At 37.5% G+C, this 21,397-nt stretch overlaps 1 protein-coding gene across 1 annotated transcript in view; it reads right to left on the reverse strand.

Annotated features, from left to right (window-relative positions):
- LOC145977875 (uncharacterized) overlaps positions 1-21,397 on the reverse strand; it is a 469,373-nt gene that overhangs the window by 293,111 nt on the left and 154,865 nt on the right. Inside the window, exons 2-3 of the mRNA XM_083110208.1 lie at positions 13,142-13,264; positions 4,564-4,599 (exon numbers count right to left, since the gene is read on the reverse strand). Of these exons, the coding sequence (XP_082966334.1) occupies positions 4,564-4,599; positions 13,142-13,264 (159 nt within the window). The remainder of the gene's footprint in view (positions 1-4,563; positions 4,600-13,141; positions 13,265-21,397) is intronic.

Genomic DNA, 21,397 nt, shown 5'->3' on the forward strand with positions numbered 1-21,397 from the left:
CTTTGTATGGTTTTATGCATGGTCTCCTGTGTATTGCTCATAGGAATATATGTGTTGAGTGTTCCAGTACCGCCTCGGTTATTTCCCTGGGTAAGGAGATCTTCCAGACATGCATGGTGATTTTTATACATTGTAAGGGACTTGGCCTCATATAATATGACGGGTGAAAATAGTGTAAGTGCTGACGCATACAAAATTTGAATTTCAATCAATCAATAACATTATTCTATGAACATCGGTAACAATTAAACAAAATTAATAGCTAGTTAATACTACAACAACAAAACTATTATCATTATTATTAATATTAATAATAATACTAATATCAATCATTATGATTATTATTAAATGTTATTGCATGCATATAACAATAATGTACTATCCAATAGTCAATAGCAGTTACAATACGTGTAATTGAATAGGACTAAGCACACATGCTGCTAGAAGAATTCGATGCACACACTACATAATTCATTTGTTTTATCTGAATTCTTAGTGAAAACTAACAAATGTAATATGTTGAATTAAAGAAAAGCGTCTGCGCTACAATGTTTTTTGGAACATTTTCTTCTCAGATGCCTATATTATTAATAAATTATTGATAAATATAAAATTAATAGTAAAACATACGAATGTTTTTTACTAATCCGTGATTAAGTACTTAACAGTTGATCCTATCGAAAAACTAAAGACAACATTAAATACTGAACATATATCAGGCTTTCATTTAAAAAAAGTTAATTGAGATCGGGCCGTTGGTTTCAGAGATATAGTCATTTTTTCAAATGTCAACATCTGCCACCTTGGAATGACCGTCATTTCTATTAGCTACCACTTTGAGATGACAAGCATGGTTTTTGGTATCCTTACGCACCCATATAACTATGAAATAAAGCAAAATTAGTACCCCCAAATTATACCGACTTCTTGGCTGGCCCATAGACTGACTACATTGTTTCCCAGATCTGGCACCAAGGGACCAAGCAATACCTGTTCTCTTAAACTAAAGGAAGTGAGAAATGTGACAATGATTCTGACATCATTGATGCAGTGGAGGGGGGGTTAGAGGAACAAGAGAGAACATTTTATTCCAGTGGAATTCCAGCGTTAGAGAAACTATGACGAAAGTGTCTGGCACTAGGAGGGGACTATGTCGAAAAGTGGTGGAAGGAATTTTTCAATATCGCTACTGTAAATAGTTCAGGGCACGAACTTATTGTATGACCCTCGTATTAAGAGAAGAAAGAATGCCCTCGAAATTTCCATCCTCACCCTTCAGAAAGTGTTATCGCCAGACTCTCTTAAACACAATTTTCGACGAGCAATTCCTACAAGTAAAATATCTACATCACACTCAGCAGAAATAATGATAAAAAGTGTCTTTGTTGTTCTATTCCTTTCAGTCAAGAAGCTATCAATATTAAATTATTACGTCCATATGTATTACAGGTGAATTGGAAAGGCCCCCCATCAAGCACAATATTGAACCTGCTTCATTTGAAAATGGAAATATATGTACAGTCAGCGGCAATAAAAATGAGACCCCTAGATCCTGAAAAACTCGCTTTCCTCAAAGGCGTTATGTGTGTTGCCTAACTCTACGGCGGTGGTAGAAGTTGCCATTGAGAATTTGTTACTAAAATCCACTTATTGCTGTAAAGTTAGGCAACACACGTGACGCATTCAGATTCTAGGTGTCCTACTTTTATTGCCGTTGGTTGTACACGAATCACACACACGTGAAGAAAACATATCAAAATGTGCAATATTTATGTACCGTTTCAAGGTAAAATGCGGTAACGATGAAAACATCTCGAAAACTTGTCCTTCCTCTCCCCTCCGGAGCCAGGGGCGGAGCCAGGGGGCTCAGTGGCGCAGTCATAATTATAAATTAGACTCATGTGCAGTAAAAGAGTTGAAGTTATCAAATATTTGGTTGTCGTTCTAGACATGAGGCTTGATTTTAAAGATCATGTATATAAAATTGTAAGAAAAGCTAGATAGAAATGCAGCCACTTAATCTACAAATGGTCAAATTCAAGCGATCTACTCTTGTTACATCAGTCATTTACTGTGTATGTAAGGCCTATTTTGGAATACATTACAGCAAATTGGAATTTTGCATGTAATGATAAGATTAAAATCATTCTCGAAAATGTACAGAAAACATTTGTTTAATTATTGTACTTTAAATTCAGACTTTTTACATTTTATTATGAATATTATAAATTGTTAGACAAACTTAATATTTCGTGCCCTTTGAAAAGAAGATATGCTACCAATTACAATTTAATTTACAAATAAATTAATGGAAAACTTGATGTACCATATTTATTATCTAAAATTACACTAAAGATTCGTCACTATCTGCTCTGAAATTTCTGCCAGTTCTTCTTTTAGATATAATAGGTATTTTAATTTACTTATATCCCAATACCATAATCCACTGGAGCCTAGTAACCTTTTATTATGATAATAACATGTATAAGTTTACTATTAACGTGTGTTTTGGTATAAGTGATTTCATTGAATTTTTAAAATTTGTAATTCTTTTATTTTAACGAAATTGGTATTCTGACTATATTTTTATCATGTAGTACTTTTGTTGAAGTTTTTTATTGTGTATATTGTGCATATGTGATATATCATCATAATCTGCTGTATAAGGCATGTATACTGTTTTACAGCAGTATAATCCAAGACTTAAATAAATAAATAAGTAAAATTGTCATATTACGTTATGACTTACTTAAACAATTTCGTCATATTGAAGGTAGAATGTGTAGTGTTATTTATACAGCAGACAATTCATTGCTCCTATTGTGCAAGAGAAGTCGCATTTACTATCCTGAACTAGGGACACTCTCTGCAATAATTACCAGGGGCAGTTGTGTTTCTTTCGTCATAATTGTTATCAAGGTTTTCTTCTCTTTTAAAGACAATATACAGGATGGTCATAAATTAAGAGGCCCGCTTTGATCATCAATTACGTTTAGCAATGAGAGAATATTTATAAAATTGGCAACTTTTTTATTTTCTGAAGATAGTAGCTTAGACATCACAATGACAATTTTATCGGTTTTCCACATAATTATCAATTTGAGCTCCATTTAAATCAAGAGACGTAATCGGCTTTCCTTCTATCTGTTCGTGGCTTTTTAGTTTATAAGGATTGAAACACTTGTTGATTCTTGAGATAGTGTAACTTTTAAGTGCTGGAGGTCCACATTTCTGCAGCATTCGTCGGTGAACTTCAGCTACACGTTATTGGTAGTGGTAAATACACGTACACATTTGACACGCTGCTCAATATTTAGGCGACTTGCTGCCATTCTAAACGACATCCACTTCTTTCGATATGTCAGGTATATGTTACATAGTTGTAAAGAAAGATAAAAAGGATAGAAGAATACTATCTCAACTAATACAAAAGTTACAGTAACAAATGGTACCCTTTAATTCGTGGCCACCCTGTATATGTCATTGGTCTGCCTAAAAAAAGCTTTCTTCGTTTCAAATTACAAAACATTTGTTTTTTAATGCTCAAAGCAAGCGAACATGAAGCAAGTCACTAAGTAGCCTTCGGTTTCATTGGCATATTTTCATAAAAGACAAATAAAAGTTGATTGATATTCAATGTGATGGCTAAAGCATCTTATATGTATAGGGTTTTCTGATTTGGGAAGATCAATTAATTTACACTCAATTAATCCACCGAACAGATCAGTTCTGTAATTTGGAATTTTCATCACAAGTCCTCACTTGGCACTTCCTCAATTGGGACATTTCCTAACCTACGTACTTCAAAGTTTAATCTGACCAAGTTTCGATTGTGTAATTCTAAATTTATCATGGTAGATGAGTCTTGTCAGGGGAACGATATTCTTAAGTTCTATAAGATCCTTTGCAGACAGCCGTCTTGGTACGGACAGCTGCTGCCATCTACGTCACGTGCATAGGGTGGGAAGAGGCCGCCTTTACCCCCCCCCCCCCTGGGTTGCCACCAGATACCCAATGATTTCAGGTTGTTTGAACCTCAGAGCCAATTTATGGGGGGACAAGGCGGGAAGAATTCCGATCTTTGATCACCCACCCCGGAAATCGAACCCGGGCCTCTCGCGTGACAGTCTTTTGAAACAATAATTTCTCTGGTTAATACGAAGTGTAGCTAGTAAATGTGCTAACTAGTTTACCCAAGCTTCGAATTTACTCCCACAATCATTTTCGTTATTCTAAAGTACTTCCAAATACTCCTTACAACTATGGGAAAATCATTGCAAACTGTCGGAATCGTTGCTGGTTAATCTTCATTATTATCATCATACCCGTATCCTTATTATTATTGTCGCCAATTATAGCAACACATCATCAAGACAAAGCAGTAACTACAAATGTATTTATTCCGGCAATTCCATACCTTGCCTACTCAAAACAACAAGTTAAAACCTTAAAAATATTAGCACAGTATATCTTCACATTTACTTCTTCGCTTTCTGAACACTTCTGTCAATGAGTAAAAGAGTATAATAAATTGTTACATTTTAACATATAAAATGAACAAACCTGAAATCCACATTCCAATTTCAGGCGTTGGAGAACCTGGAAAAATAAGAACATAATAAAGAGTTTTATAAAAAGAACAAGCATATAATTCCGATGTTATACCCTCGTGTGTTGTATTTAATGTTACAATTTGAAGTACAGGTTATACATTTACCAATGAGCTTAACTTCAATATTAACTTTTGAGCATGAGTAAGGTAAAAAGGCATGTGGTGTGATGCGGAGGTAGCTGGTAAAGGAGCTCCACATATTCTTGATCTTGGCTATAGTTGTTACACAAATGGAGAGTGAATGATAAACTTTGGTATAGATAGCAACTTGGGAATACAAAAGCAGATCAACAAGATAACTTTTAAAGTCGGAAATATGGTAGCTAGAAGTACAATAGATTACTTTACATACACCAGGACAATGAGATATCCCGTACAGGATGTCAGGATATAACAGTAGAATTGCAGAACTGAGCAGTGAACGTAGACTACTTATTATGAAGACGGAATTTAAAGAACCAAGAAAACAGAATAGAGAAAGATAGACAAAATTGAAAGTAACCCAACTACTAATCCCAGATAAAAGATGAGAATTTGAAAGAAGAGTGACAGAAGAATTGAGCATAAGAGAGGAAGAAATTAATGGGGAAAATATATTGGAAAAGAGGAATTTGTTAAGAACAACTCTGCTGAACAAAGCAAAAGAGGTGTGTGGACAATAGTAAAGAACAAAAAAAATGTGGCGCAATACTATTAAGAAGAAATTAAAAAAGATTAAAGAAGCTTGGAAAAAGTATCTGGGAAATAAGTCAGAAAATAACTGGAAGGAACATGTACAAATAAGAAGTAGTGCCAAGGAGGCAGAAAAACAAGCAAAGATGGAAGCTGGGGAAGATTTTGGAAGAAAAACGGAAGATAACTATAAAAGAAATGTTAAACAATTCTGGCAAACAACCAAAAATCTTAAAAGGAAATAACAGTAATCTCTTAACTTGCAAACGATTTTGAAATATACTTTATTATGTTATGTCACAAGAGCTTCAAATAATTGTCGTCAAAAGTAAATATTGCCTAAAATAAATATTATTTTCTTGATATTATTTTATAAATAAATATTATTTTATTGATTTAGTGATATTGTTATTTCCAAGGTTAACTATATAAAATTGCATGGGGGGGAATGTCATTGCCACAATATTCCAGATTGGCCTCCCCGATGGTGCAGTGGTAGCGTGGACTTAAAATTGTAGGTCCAGTACCGATTAGCCTCACTCTGCATAAAGTGGATTTAAAACACTAAATCAATCAATCAATCAATCTTTAGATTGGCCACACTGTCTTCAGCGAATGCTAGTGGAGCGGCTATGTTTATTCTGTTACAAAAGAAAGAAAAATGTAGCGATTAATATGAAACCTCGGCCACGTAAGCGATGAAGGCAATGTGGCCAGCTTAAAGAAAGTTATGTTATGGTGATAGTGCGGATAATTTTATATTTCCCCTCGTATCTTTTCTGCATACATTTTCCATGTCTTTCAAAAATTCATCGCTGTGTTCAACCAACCTTGCAGCGGCAGCCCTTGCACTATCGGGAAATTTACCGTGAAGTTGGTTCGTCTTGGTTCTACTTGCAATTTAATATGTTGCAAATTTAATATGTTACGCCTCGGGGCGAATATTTATACTTCCGCATGTATGCAAAGTATAGTTAACTGCTGTTGTGAAGCTCATGGAGAGTGTTTTGCTGCTGTGATTCAATACTGTAGATAAAATAGCAATCACCTTCACACATAACTAACTAATTAACTCCCTAGCCTTCTTAAACCCGAAGGTTCATGGCTGCAGCAACACAGGCCTTCCATCTGTCCCTATCTTGAGAAAGTTCTATATACCCTTTTCCATCCCTACCGATTTCCTTTAGGTCCATTTCAACGTTGTCCCTCCATCTTCGTCTTGGTCTTCCTACAGGTCTCTTACCATCAGGTATCCCAACAAGAATCCTGTAAACTCCTCTTTCCTCTCCCATTCGTGCCACATGGCCTGCCCTCCTAAGTCTTCTTGATTTAATCATTCTAATAATATCTGGACATGAATACAAATTATGTAGTTCTAAATTATGTAACCTTCTCCACTCACCTGTCTCCTCATTCCTTTTAGGTCCAAAGATTTTCCTAAGGATCTTATTTTCAAATACTCTCAATTTATGTTCCTCTTTCAATGTAAGGGACCAAGTTTCACATCCATATAATACTACAGGCAAAATTACTGTTTCGTATATTTTAACTTTTAGTTTCTTAGATATTAAACGAGAAGACAAAAGTTTATGAAGAGAGAAGTAACGTGCATTTCCTGAATTAAGCCTACTTTTTATTTCCTTTTTAATATAATTTTCATTTATTAATATTACTCCTAAGTATTTGAATTTGGAAACTGGTTCAAACGAATTGTTATCAATAATTAGATTTTGATTATTACCTAACACTTGGTTTCGGCCTGTAAGCATATATTTAGTTTTCTCTTTGTTAACTTCCAAACCTATCTCTTTAGCAGTTTTGAAAAATATTTTAGCATTATTCTTAATTGTATTCATATCATCCCCCAGTAAGTCTACATCATCTGCATATGCTAACAACTGAGTCACACCATTTAATTTTAGTCCTTCTTTAGTTTCTTTTACCTTCCTAACAGCATATTCTAAGGCAAAATTAAAGAGCAATGGAGATAATGCATCTCCTTGTTTTAATCCATCATGAATTGTAAATTTGTCAGACACATTAATACCCACACGAATTTTACTTTCTGTTTCACTGATGCATATTTTTATCATACTAACAAGCTTCTTAGGTATTCCAAACTCTACTAATATATTATATAATTTATCTCTTTTGACCGAATCATATGCTTTTTTTAAATCAATGAGTAGCTGATGGACATTTTGATTATATTCCCACTTTTTTTCAAGTGTCTGTCTGATGTGAAAAAGTTGATCTGTAGTTGATCTGTTACGTTTAAATCCACAGTGATAATCACCCATAATTTCATTAGCATATGGGGTTAGTCTTGTTAAAAGAATGTTAGATAATATTTTATATGTTGTTGAGAGTAGAGAAAATCCACGGTAATTATTGCAGTTCATTTTATCACCTTTTTTAAACACAGGAACAATTATGGATTCTTTCCACTGTTGAGGGATTTCTTCTTTATTCCATATTAAACAAATTAATTTATGAATTTGACATATTAACGAATTTCCACCACATTTAATTAACTCAGCTGGTATTAAATCAATGCCAGGTGCGTTGTTATTCTTTAGCCTTTTAATAGCATCTTTAACTTCGGTCAAGCTAGGTTCTGGAACTAAAGGTTCTGGTGTGTGGACTTCATTTACTTCTGATTTATCTCTTACATGGACATTTAAAAGGTCATTAAAGTAGTTCTTCCATCTAATTAGAATATCGCTTGGGTCAGCTAGAAAATCACCGTCTTTATCTTTTATCAAGTTTACTTTAGGTTGCCACCCCTCTCTAAACTCATTTACACCTTTATATAAATCTCTGATATTTTTATTTTTGCTGTTTGTTTCAATTTCGTTAATTTTGCTTTTCAAGTAATCTCTTTTTTTACTTCTAAACGTGCGGTTAACTTCTCGCTTTATTCAATTATTATTTTTTAGATTTTTATCATCAGAGTTATTTAAACACCTAAGTCTAGCCTGATTTCTTATTTCTATTAAATTATGACATTCATTATCAAACCATGGCTTACTTTTTCTCGGTTTATGGTATCCTATACTTTCTTTAGCTGCTGATTCTATTGCATTACGTATGTGCTCCCAATTCATATTTACGTCTGTTTCATTTATATTTTCATCATCATTTAAATCCTGCAAAACATCAAATCTATTTGACAGTTTAATTTGGTAATATTTCTTAATTCTTTCATCAGTAAACTTTACTGTATCAAATTTTAGAACTTTTGGATTTTGTTGCTTATGATTTATCACTGAGAGTCTTTCTCTTAATTTAGCAATTACTAAATAATGGTCACTGGCACAGTCAGCACCTCTATGTGTACGAACGTAAATTATACTAGTATGCCTTCTCTTATCAATCAGAATATGATCTATCTGATTATGAGTTTTACCATCTGGAGAAGACCAGGTATATTTATGGATATCTTTATGTTTAAAAGTGGTACTTTTCACAATTAAATTCTTTGAGGTTGCAAAAGTAATCAATCTTATACCATTATCATTACTTAATTCATGAAGACTTTCTTTACCAATCGTGGGTTTAAATGTCTCTTCTTTGCCAATCTGTGCATTACAGTCACCTAACAGAATTTTCATATCATACTGAGAAAATTTATCAAAGACCTGTTCTAACTCTGTATAAAAATCATCTTTAGCATTATCATCTTTATCTTCCGTTGGTGCATGTATGTTTATTATAATAATTTTACACCACCTACCCTGTAAAACTGCATATGATATCCTATCATTAATAAATTCTACTGTTTTAAGAGCTGAGATAATTCTATTATTTATGAAAAAGCCTGTTCCAAAATTATGATTTTCAGTACCACCATAGAAAAAAGTATAATTTTTAGTTTTACAATTCCCTTCTCCTGGCCACCTAACTTCCTGGACAGCTACTACATCTAATTTATACTTAACTATCTCATTAACTGTACACTGAAATGCCCCAGGCCGGTAAAGGCTCAGAACATTCCAGGTGCCTAATTTAATATCCTTATTCCTAATGTAGATCTTATCCTTAGTCCAGGGACCTCCCAAAGTAGTCCCCACCCGGAGATCCGAACGGGGCACTATTTTACCTCCGGAATATTTTACCTTGGGAACATCCATGGCCTTATATTGCTGTTTCTTGACATTTTTTTTACAGTGCAGAGTTGTCAGCTCTACGCCTAACCCCCAATATGAATGGAGGAACTACTACATAAGACAAACACAAACACATTAGACAGCACATTTACTACACAAGACGAACACAAACACATTAGACAGCATAACTACTACACAAGACACACACAAACACATCACAACTATAACACAATATAAACACAAACACACCACAACTACTACAAAATATAAACATAACAAACTACACACCACAAGTACTACACAAGACAAACACAAACAAATTAGACAGCACAACTACTACGCAAGACAAAACAAACATACTAGACAGCACAACTACTACACAAACATACTAGACAGCACAACTACAACACAAGACACATACATACACACCACCGATACTAAACAAGACAAACAGAAATACATTAGACAGCATAACTACTACACAAGATAATCCCAACCACACTAGACAGCATACCTACTACACAAGACAAACCCACATACAAGCACACCACAACTACTAATTCATTTTTAAATCACCAAGAAGTTTGGAATGTACATTTAATGAATTTAAAATGAGAAACTCTCTACCAGATGTGGAAACCACAGGAATATATAATATAAGTTGTTCATGTTCAAAAGATTATGTTGGACAAACAGCAAGGAAAATGGAAATAAGATGGCACGAACACGATTTGGACATTATAAATCTAAACCCAAGAACAGGTTTGTCAACTCACATCATCAAAGAGAAGCATTTGATTAAAAAGAGAAGGGTTTTAAAATGATTAACGGGAAACACTGAGTTGAATGTCTGGGAAGCTTCGTTCATTGCAGAGGAACACTGGAATAAATTACATAATGAAAATGGTAACATAGATCCAGTATGGAGTTTTCTTTTTCACAAATGGAGTAAGCCACCATCTTTAAAATTTAATGTAACAGAAAACATCAAGAGACTTTGTGAAAACAATGATGAATTTGAATTACCTGATGATATTTGGGATTCATAATTTTAAATAAAAATAAAACAGACTGCTTCTTTTCACAGTTAAATTGCTATTTTACAACAATGTAACATTGACAACATCCATTATATAATGGATTCTTTTTGTTTAAAAAATTACTAACCATTGTTATAACTGTATCTTTAATCAAAATGAAAATAAATGTCTGATGAAGGGAGCGTGTGTTCTCCTGAAACGTCACAAAGAGAAACAGTTTTCTTATGTTTGTAATAACCGTAAACTACAGGAAAATAATTCTACAATGCCAGCAATGCGTACATACAAGAAAACTATTATGCGAGTTCTTGGCTTCTTTTTCGTGCATTTCAAAAGAACCTCAATTTACCAAGCTAATCATCAACCAATCATAAAAATAATTGCAGATTTGGATTCCTCATGTCCAATAACATATTTTCAGAACCCCTCCCTCACCTTCACACATGCGTATTAAAAAACAAAAAAATATGTAATTATTTTTCCCGGTGCGAAAGGGCAGATAGATGTGCCCACTGCATGATGTCAATATTTTCAACAGACATAATGGAAAGGTGACATGACAATGTTCTTTTTTAGTATAATTTGCACAGTTGAGTTCAATGTAGGCTACTTGCACATACGCTAGAAGAATGTCTAACCTGTCATACATTGTGGTTCTAATACGAGGAGATGTCATGAAATAAGAGGATTTTTTTTCTAAACTTCATGAAGATTTATGCACAACCAAAATTTGTATTTCGGGACTCAAAATGGTTCCTTAGCAACACGTCATAAAGGTGTCGTGACGATCGAGCAGTATGCGCCTGAGCAGTAGCTCGTGCAACATGGTCGCTTCACTGCTGACTTTCACCGTAGAAGAGCAACGAAGTGTTATTCGTTTTCTGCCCTCAGAGGGAGTGAAACTTTCTGTCATCTACAGCAGAATGAAGGTTCTGTACGGAGACAATTGTTTAAGACACGAGAGATTGTAGGAATGGATTCATAGATCCGTTTTTAAAAGCAGTAGACGAAATGTTAGTGACAAACACCGGAATTGGAGGCCAGTTTGAGTGACAACTGAGGCAGTGAAACAGCAGAACGACCAGCATATCTGATAATTTACTACAATCTCCCCTGACTAAAACATTGTCTCCGTACTGAACAGAAGCGTAACATATAGGATCTGCCCCTACTTTCAGTTGTGACCCTACCATTTTTTTTAAAAAAAGTTTTATTTCTAAAATATTAATTCACGCCTACATTTATATCATGTACATACAAATATGAAAATGCATACATGTAACTTGAATCAACCTACAGTAAAAACTGGTACGAAAAGTTAAGAAGAAAGACAAACTATACAAAATTATATACTGCGATTATATAAGTATAATACGCTGTTAATACACTTTCTAAATACACTGTTACTACAAAAAAATACGATATTGTTAAATGCCTTTTACCAATCCTCTGCGTGTTTTGATGGAAGCAGCTAGTTTGGTCAAGCCCAGTTTTCGAGCCCGATCCGTTTCGATGCTAAACAGCGCCAGTCCACTCAATCTGACTCTTGCCATTGTGTTCTCAAATATTTTTTATATCAATTTTAGCTTCGAAAACGAGCTCTCAGGTGTGACGAAGACGTCACAGATAGGGTCAAATCAAATACAGAATATAACAAGTGCATACGTCAGGAATGACACTAGCCAGAATTTTGTTTTCTATCAAGAGGAATTCTGAAACTTCACTGATCTTCGACGTGCTTCTTCTTTTAATTTCAGTTGACACTAACTGACCGAGTTAAGTTATTAGTTCCTGTTGCTCTAGTGCAAGATACATGATCTTCATATTTCTCCCAGAAATTAGTATCGGATACCACTAACTGTCTGTAGGTATGTTCCATGAGAGCGGTGGAACTTATGAAGGTGAAGCTTTCTTTGATTTGTTTCATACTCTGAAATTTATTTTTTACTCGACTTTCTAGATTATCTAAAGCACGGTAGAAAATCTTGACTTCAAACAATTCAATGGGTCGAGAACGCCAACGCATTTCCTTGCCTGTCGTCCATCATTCGGCGACGTAATCATTGACTTGAACTACTCAGCTAAAGAAGGTTTTCTTCCAATCTGCTTTCTACTTTTCTAGTGATTAACATTTTCTGTCTGCAGTTGTAGAGGCATAAAACTATAATATGCTTGTTGAAAATATATTTTAACGTGGAAAGGAAAACGTCTGGGAACCCTGTCGGTCTTTCTTAATCTATCATTCTTACTGCGCACCCGAAGGTCGTGCGCCCCCCAAACCGCGAGGGTTGCGGAGGTGTTATTTACGCCACTGGTACTGAACATTCGTTCTGATGTAGATATCAGAACGTTTCACTCCCTCTGACCACAAAATACGAATAACACTTCGTTGCTCTTCTACGGTGAAAGTCAACAGTGAAGCGACCATGTTGCACGAGCTACTGCGCACCTTTATGACGTGTTGCCAAGGAACCATTTCGAGTCCCGAAATACAAATTTCGGTTGTGCATAAATTTTTATTTAGTTTAGAAAAACATCCTGCTATTTAATGACTTACCCTCGTAAATACTTCCACTCATACACATTCTAAAAACATACTTATTGCAAAATAAATATATAATTAACAATGGAGTTGGTTCACTTTGACATTTAAGAATGTAAATATAATTAGTGGGAAATCATGACTTGCCAGAAAAGAAAACACTTACTGCAAATTTCGGTTCCTTCGTCGCTGTTATCGCCACAGTCGTCAACGTCGTCGCAGAGGTAGTTGCACTCAATGCATCGTCCATTCTTGCACTCAAACTGCAGCAGCGAGCAGGACGATACCACTGCAGGAAGGACATATATAAATAACTTAATGTAAATCGGATCAAAAATCAAATAATAAAAATATTTCCAATAACTTCATTCAAATTTAAAATTATAGGTAATGCGGTAATAAAGAGATCCTTGAACTATAATTTCCAGTAACTAATAATTTCTTAAGTTCTCTTAATATTTGCCCACACCATTTAGACAACTCTGCATGAGCCTATTCACCCTCAAGAGTTTCGGTGAATAGGGTCATATCTTAGGGTGAATACTATTTGGCGGTGAGCTATTTTTGTCTCCAATGCTATTAGCCGTTTCTTGAAATTATTCAGTTCATTCCTTAGCGCTATTGATCTAGCCCCACCACGAGATACAAGTACGCCGCATTTCTTTAATTCATTTGATACTCTCAACAGACCATAAGCAGGATATTCTATTGCCATATCAAATAGTGCTTTTCCTCTATTGGCTATTATTGGCTTTTCCGACTAATCTCGTATGATGCTTCTTCACCTTCTGGGAGTGTTGAAAGATGTAGAAGGATACTTTGAAAATACATGATGGATTTGAAGGGAGGGAAATTGACACAAAGTATTTATTTCTTTATTTATTTAACAAGAATTCCAAATACAGCGTTAGCCATTTTACATTGGAATGTAAACAGTAGAAAAAGAACAATAAAAATAACAAAAAAATAATAACATAAACAAAAAATTACGTCATATAAAGACCCATGCACGTTTTTGTATAATAGCCTCTTAAAACGTGTCTGATTATCAAGAATGTCAATTTAACCTGTTAACATGTTGAATTGGCTGGGTAGTCTGTAGAGCAAGGAACGCAGGATGAGTCTTAACCTTGGATTCTGAGTAGCGAAAAATTGAGTGCTTCCTGTTTTTTTAAATGGTACTCGAAAGTTAATTTCCCGAAGAAGGCGGTCACTTCTGATGGACCATTAATTATTTTATGAAGAAATACCTGTTTTGCCAATTTATGTCTCTCGTGAGGTAGGTGGATATTTGAAATCTTCAGAAGAATATGCTAGTTTCTTATCAAATATGACTTACAGGTACTTTTGTGTTGTAACTCTTTGTACACAATTATTATGTATGAAGTATTTTGTGTATAATGTGTTTTTCTTTAAGAAGAATATCATTGTAGTACATTTTTGAGGGTTAAGTTTTAAGTTCCACATTTCGCACCACTTAATCAGGGAGTCCAAATTCTTTTGCAGAAGTACCACGTCACTGAAATTTGATATTTTACTGTAAATTTTGCAATCGTCGGCAAACAAAACGAGGTTTTTACAAGAGTCGGAAAGATATTCTGGAAGGTCATCAAGATACAGGAAGAGAAGAGGTCCAAGAACACTGCTTTGGGGCACACCACAAGAAACAGCTTCATAAGAAGAGGAGATTCCGGAAAGTACAACTTTTTGTTGTCTATTCTGGAAGTAATGTTTGAGCAGAGAGACATTTTCCATGAATATTGAATCGATTAGATAATTTATGTAGCAAGTAATTGTGGTCTATGAAGTCAAAACTGTATTTATGTAAGGAGAAGTAAATTTGTAGAGTCGGTCCTTTATTATCTTTTCACAGGAGATAGAAAGCGGTGCTAAGAAGCAACGGCACCCTTGTCTCCATATTTGTATACCGTCACCACATTAGCGTTTTTCCATGAATCTGGGAATGTGCCCTCATTCAAGCACCTGTTTAATAAAATGGAGAAGGCGATAGAGAGAGATGAAACAGTGGTGTTTAGGCCAATAGAAGTGATTTCAACAGAACCATTAGCACGCTTTTCAGGCATTGAAGATAGGATATATTGCACTTCTTCTGGAGACCTGGAGAGAGATGTTAGAGAGTGACAGCAAACTGGGGTGACGTTGGGAAGAGTAGAAGCCGGTGTATTTGATACTGTATTTTTAGTGAAAGAAACAGTTAAAAATATCCGCTCTGTCAGAGCCGTCTGCGTATACTGAGTCCTTTTTACTTTGTAAGGTATTGCCTCCTTGAGTTAATGAGTGACCAAAAGCGTTTGGGATTGGATTTAATTTCGTTTGATATTGCCAATGTATTCTCTGTTTATGTATTTCAGTTTATGCAGTTGTTTAGAGTGGCGTCGTAAATCCGTGAAAGTTTTTCGTGTGTTTTCATGGGAATTATTTTCCACATATCCCAGGCCTTCTTCCGGTTGCGAAGGATAAGTAGAAATTCAGGGTCAAACCAAGAAGGGAATTTGCAAGATTATTTTTTCTTGAGTGGAACGTAGTCTTTTATCACTGAGTGAATCACATCTCTCAAAACGTCACACTCTTCGAACACACTTCCACTTTCCAGTATCGTCCAGGGGATGGAATTCAGGGCCGAACGGATGTCACCCCAGGCTGCTTTGGGCCAAACAAGGTATTGCCGTCCGGGGGTGGGAGGTCGTTTAGTCTTCAGGTGGTCAGAGATCCAGAATGCAGAGTCCAGAGATTCGTAGTCCAAAGGGATCAGGTTTCTCGAAGGCGTGATGTGACCTGAAGGGAGTGAGGAGAGAATGTAATCCAGATTATTGTCTTCACGTGTATTGTAAATATTGTGCTGTTGAGGTCCGAGACCGTGTATGAAGTGATCCATAATGTACGTGTCGTTCTTGTCTTTTACAAAGCCGTACGTGCAGTCTGTCCATGTAATTGAGAGATTGAAGTCCCCGAAAAGAATTACATCGCCCACAGAGGATGCCGACAAAAGAAAATCGTAACAGGCCTCCAAAACTGCATCGGGGCAAGTTTTGTGTGGCCTGCAAAAACAACCGATGAATAGTTTGCTTCTTTTCCCGAGAAGCACTTCCACCCACAGAATTTCACAATTACGATTCAGATCACTACGAACCACAATTTTCCACTTGTTGTTTACACAAAGCACCACTCCTTCGCCCCTTGATCCTCTGTCTTTACTGTAGATAGTGAGCCACCTTTCAGTTATTGCAATGTAATATTGTTCCATAAAATTTTCCATTTCTATAGTGCAGTCAATGAGCTTATTTTTGATACTCTGGGCATTCTGATAGTACACACTAAACTTGTTTTCCATCGGCCTGTGGCCTGGGAACAGCACGCAACAGCGCAAGGAAGAGAACGTTCAAGAGCTGCGAGGCGGGTGCTTACCTTGGCCGCTGTCCGTTGCACGGTTCTCCCTCGGCGAGGCGGAGAAAAGCGTCGGAGAGACTCCTGCAGCTGAAACAACAAAACATCTCTCACTGCACTTCCACGCATGAAGTCTTTCGTTTTTTCCGTCCACACTGTTCACAAGTAATAGCTAACACTCGTGCAAAGTATCACAACAAAGATGTAAACCGAGATCAGAGAAAGGCCGAACGAATTCGGAGCTCGATGTTAAAACTTTCTACTGCTGGCCGCCATCTTGTTTTGAGCAGTATGTTTCAAACACGATAGTCATTGAATTTTTCGTCACCAAATGGAGCTAATACCTCTGTGTGACATAGATCTACAGAATTGAAGCATTTGAAAGAAAGGAATCGTTTGACTTCGAACAACCCATTACTAAGTTTGACTCCCTTCCTAGACAAGGATGAAATTCTGAGAGTAGGTGGATGTTTACACAATGCACAAATGAAAATTGACAAGAAACATCCCATTGTGTTACCTCGTGTACATAAACTTATAGAGCTCATTGTGAAACATGAACATTTGAAACATTTACATGGGGGACCACAATTGCTTCTTGCTGTCCTACAGCAACGTTTCTGGATTGTACCAGGGCGGGAATTAATCAGAAAAAATGTATTTAAATGCAAACAATGTTTTAAGGAAAAACAGTTCACAACAACTCAACTTATGGGTACTTTGCTAGTTCCTCGCGTCAACCCATGTCGAGTATTTGCAAATACAGGTGTAGATTAAAGCGGCCAATTTTCGATTAAGAGTTGCCAACCCAGGTCTTCAAAAATCACCAAAGGATACGACGCTCTTTTTGTGTGTCTTACAACAAAGGCAATTCACTTGGAAGCGGTAAATGATGCATCAACGCCTACATTCATTGCTGCATTACGTAGGTTTGTGGTCAGGCAATCGAAGATCATAATACCTTTTAAGGTGTGGTAATATTATAATGGGATTGAGATACGAAACTCTCGGATCCGGATCCGGATCAAGATCCGAAACTTTCGGATCCGGATCCGGAACTTTCGGATCCAGATCCGGAACTATCGGATCCGGATCCAGATCCGGAACTATCGGATCCGGATCCAGATCCGGAATTTTCGGATCCGGATCCAGATCCGGAACTTTCGGATCCGGATCCAGATCCGGAACTATCGGATCCGGATCCAGATCCGGAATTTTGGGATCCGGATCCGGAACTTTTGGATCCGGATTTTTCGGATCCGGATCCGTTTGACCATCCCTAATACAAACAACGGCAAAGGTAATAGTAGACCTCACGGCGAAGTGGGTTAGAAACACTGCGTGCTTCAGTGCAGCTTTGATAAGGCATCTGAATTGTCTCGAGCTGAACCAGGAAATGGACAATCTGCAAAACGAATGACAGAAGAGGTTTGTGTGTGGATTTGCTAGGTGATGATAAGTGTATATCTTAAATCGTCTACTTTACCATATCGATAGAGCACTTACTTCGGGAGAAATGACATAAGGTCAGATGGAGTTTAGTTTACTGAGCTAAACAAATGAGAGTAGGAGGAGAAGGGTAGGTGGCTGAGGGATGCGCCAGCACTTACCTCTGCTTCCTGACGGCGGCAATGGCTGCTACTATCAATGATCCACCAACTGATTACAACTGAAATAAGGCCTGGTGACAAGGCACCCTTTGCTTAAATAGCAGCCAGTTCCGCTGCACTTTGCAACCTCCGTTAACTGTGGAATTCTCCTCTGCAAGTCAGAGCATTCCAGGAGACGGAGGAAACTGGACGTGGAGTACACCAGAGAGCAAACGTTCTGCACCCGCATCCCTAGCCATCTACACTCCCCCCCTGAGGAACCTTGATATGGGGGGAAGCCATAGCAAGGTTCATTTGCATATACAGAATAGTAAATTTAAAAAAAATAATAATATACACCTACACCCTTACATAATGAATAGCAGAACATAAAACTTTGATAAATGTTTAAATCATTATACTATAGAATACTGTGTATTCTCCGTTGAAATTGTCCTTTTGGAGTAATACCCATAGATAATTTGAACACAGCATTAGATTACTGGAACATATAGGAACCACTAAGTGGTTTTCTTTGTTTTATTTTGGAATCACCACTGTGCGAAACATAACCTCGCTGCAGTCCCTGTCGGAGGTTGTTCGTTTGAAACCAGAAGGAGAGCCAAATGAAGAGAAGTTATGTCATTGTGTGGAGAATGCTGAGTCGGCAGGTCTCCGAACTCAGACGCACGACCTTGTGACGTCATAGTCTGCACCTCTGCATAAACACACTTGTAGATCATCTTCGTTTGTCACGTTCAAAGCTCACAACACTGGTAACTGACACCTAAGAATGCCACACTACGTGACCGGCTGTTGGTTCGGAAAAGCTCCCTCTGTATACCTCTGGTGGAGCGAAAGTCTATCCGAAGATGGTCCGGTCAAGTGGGTCTGTTGATCTCTGGCGATCTAGGGATCCCTTGCCGAGTCCTGTCTCTGGGTAAGGGATGACTGGATATTCGATGTAGGACACTGATATGATTGACATTGGGGGGGGGGGGGTCAATGGTCAAGCCCTAGGTGCGTGGGCTTGTCACTGCTGAACATCTTCTGTCCAAGGTGAAATAAGTCTTTCCACGGCATACTGCTGATAATATGGCATCTTCTGCTGCAGAGCCAAGAGTTCAGTTCTGACTGGTAATCGGAGGGTTCTGGTTTCGGTTCCTCGTGGGGATACGTAGCACCATAATTTGGAATACACTTTCAAGGTCTGATCCTGGAGGATAATTGGCCACTGGGTCTCCAGACAACTGCACTGGAGCGTTGGTAGATAGTCCAGACATGGATGCGTGACTCTCGGGAAACTCGTGTCACGGACGTTGACTGCACTGGTGGCAAGCTGCTGTTGCTTGTCCGGTTGGGCTCGTGCTGGCGTAAACAAAGGCAATTAGGGTAAGGAAAAGGTATTATTTATTGGGTGTCGAACATGATTGAATCTATGTCGGCGTATGCGGAATATCTGGCCTGGGGGGGGGGGGGGGGGTTGCGAGGAACTTGATATGAAGAAGCGTCGTTGCAAGTAGGAGGCTGAGGTGCTGGGTTCGAGGGAACAGCGGTGGACACAGTAGGTACTGGGGGCAGCGGTGGAAGTGCTCTGGGTCTAGAAATACGAGTCGCTTAGTCGGTGACCTGTTTTTAGAGCAATGACACCAAAGTAAAGACATGGGCATTTCAGGACAGCGTACAATAGAAAAATGACACATAAGATAAGAATAGGAAGGACCAACGCGGAAGCAGAAACAAGATGTGTTGGAGATTCCAAATCAAAGACTTGAGCTCGCTGTATGAAGCATAAAGCGAGTAGTTTCTTGCGCAAACCTGTTATAAATAATAATGCAAATGTGAGAGCCAGGTTCCAAATATAGAGCGTGTAAATAGGTACGTCGCTGTGTTTATAAAATGGCTTATACTCGGGGATGGGGGTGACCTGAAAGGTCGGGATATCCAATGAGGAAATTTCCATTTGCCAATCTTGTTTCAGGATGTGTGAAATGTTGAAGTCGTTGTTAAGTTTGTACAAGTTGCCGGTACTATTATCGTATGAGGGAAACACCTACGAATCATACTGTATATTTCGGACTTCTTTACATTGCTAACGTGTTATTTTCGAATGTGGAACATTTCCTAAAGTGAAATAATGCATATCAATGTCTATTTCTTAGATTTACGAGTACTTACTGTTAATTGTTGTTTCGAATCTGTAACACATTATGGCCGTGATAGCGTACTGGTTTAGGGGGCGTTCTGAGAGTGTTTTGTCGATTTATGCAGTGTTGCAACCTCGTTCACCGGAAAATATCTACTTTCGTGCCCGGATTTGAAATTATGCTAATACGTCGCAAACCATTGACGTTAGCCTCACAAACCATTGACGTTAGCCCCACAAACCATTGACGTTAGCCCCAAAAACCATTCACGTTAGCCCCAAAAAGCATTGACGTTAGCCCCAAAAACCATTCACGTTAGCCCCAAAAAGCATTGACGTTAGCCCCAAAAACCATTCACGTTAGCCCCAAAAAACATTTTCCGTAAGGTTAGGTTAGGTTAAGTTAGGTTAGGCAAGCATAGTTAAAATAAATATTACAAATACTCGACACGTCATGTTCTAGTGAAAACACGGCGAGGCTGAAACACTGGCTACGGGGTTTCATCATCTTAACACACGGAACATTGCACTCTCGTGCAGAAAGCAAATGGCGGAAGCAGAAACAGCGTGTCGGACAGAGATTTTCGCAGAAAACAACACGCATTCACATTAAAATGGATCAAATCTACATTCAGGAACTTCCACAACGCTAAAGAAAATGATTTCCGTAAGTACTTTCTCCTGTAAATTTGAATTAAATTTGAAGGAATCCGTTTCCCTCATACGATAATGTTACCAAGTTGCCTAATGCCATTTCGTGAATCTTCGTCCAAGCCGAAGGAACGAGATGGACAGTTTTAAATTTAGGGTGGTGCCGTGCAACGCAGGGATAGACTGGATGAATTGAAATGAATTCGGTGACGCTTACTTTAGAATTACATGGGAGTGACATTTTGACCGCTCCGTCCTGTTCGTGAGTGGTCATGGGATATTCTAGAGCCGAATCGTTTGGAAGGTGGACGGTCACTACCGGAGGGGGGAATGTTATTATAAATTCTGTTCTGTCCACTTGCAGAATTTCCGTAAGGGTGGAATTTTTGCAAGCGTAAGCGCACTCATGTAAAGAGTCTCGAACGGTAGTTGAGTTAATCACTTGCCGGACGCAAGCAGCAAAACCGTAATGCGATGAAACAAAGGTAGGCAATTTGCAGAGTCTCTCCCGATGAATTTGGCATTTATCCAATTGAGTGCCTTGAATGACAATTATCGACTGTTCATCATTTATAGCCACGAATGAAGGAACATAATTTATAATACAGGTTTGATTTTGATTTTTGAACGG

Source organism: Lepisma saccharinum, chromosome 23 (genome assembly GCF_977018435.1).
Source record: "Lepisma saccharinum chromosome 23, izLepSacc3.1, whole genome shotgun sequence".
NCBI classification, from domain to species: domain Eukaryota; kingdom Metazoa; phylum Arthropoda; class Insecta; order Zygentoma; family Lepismatidae; genus Lepisma; species Lepisma saccharinum.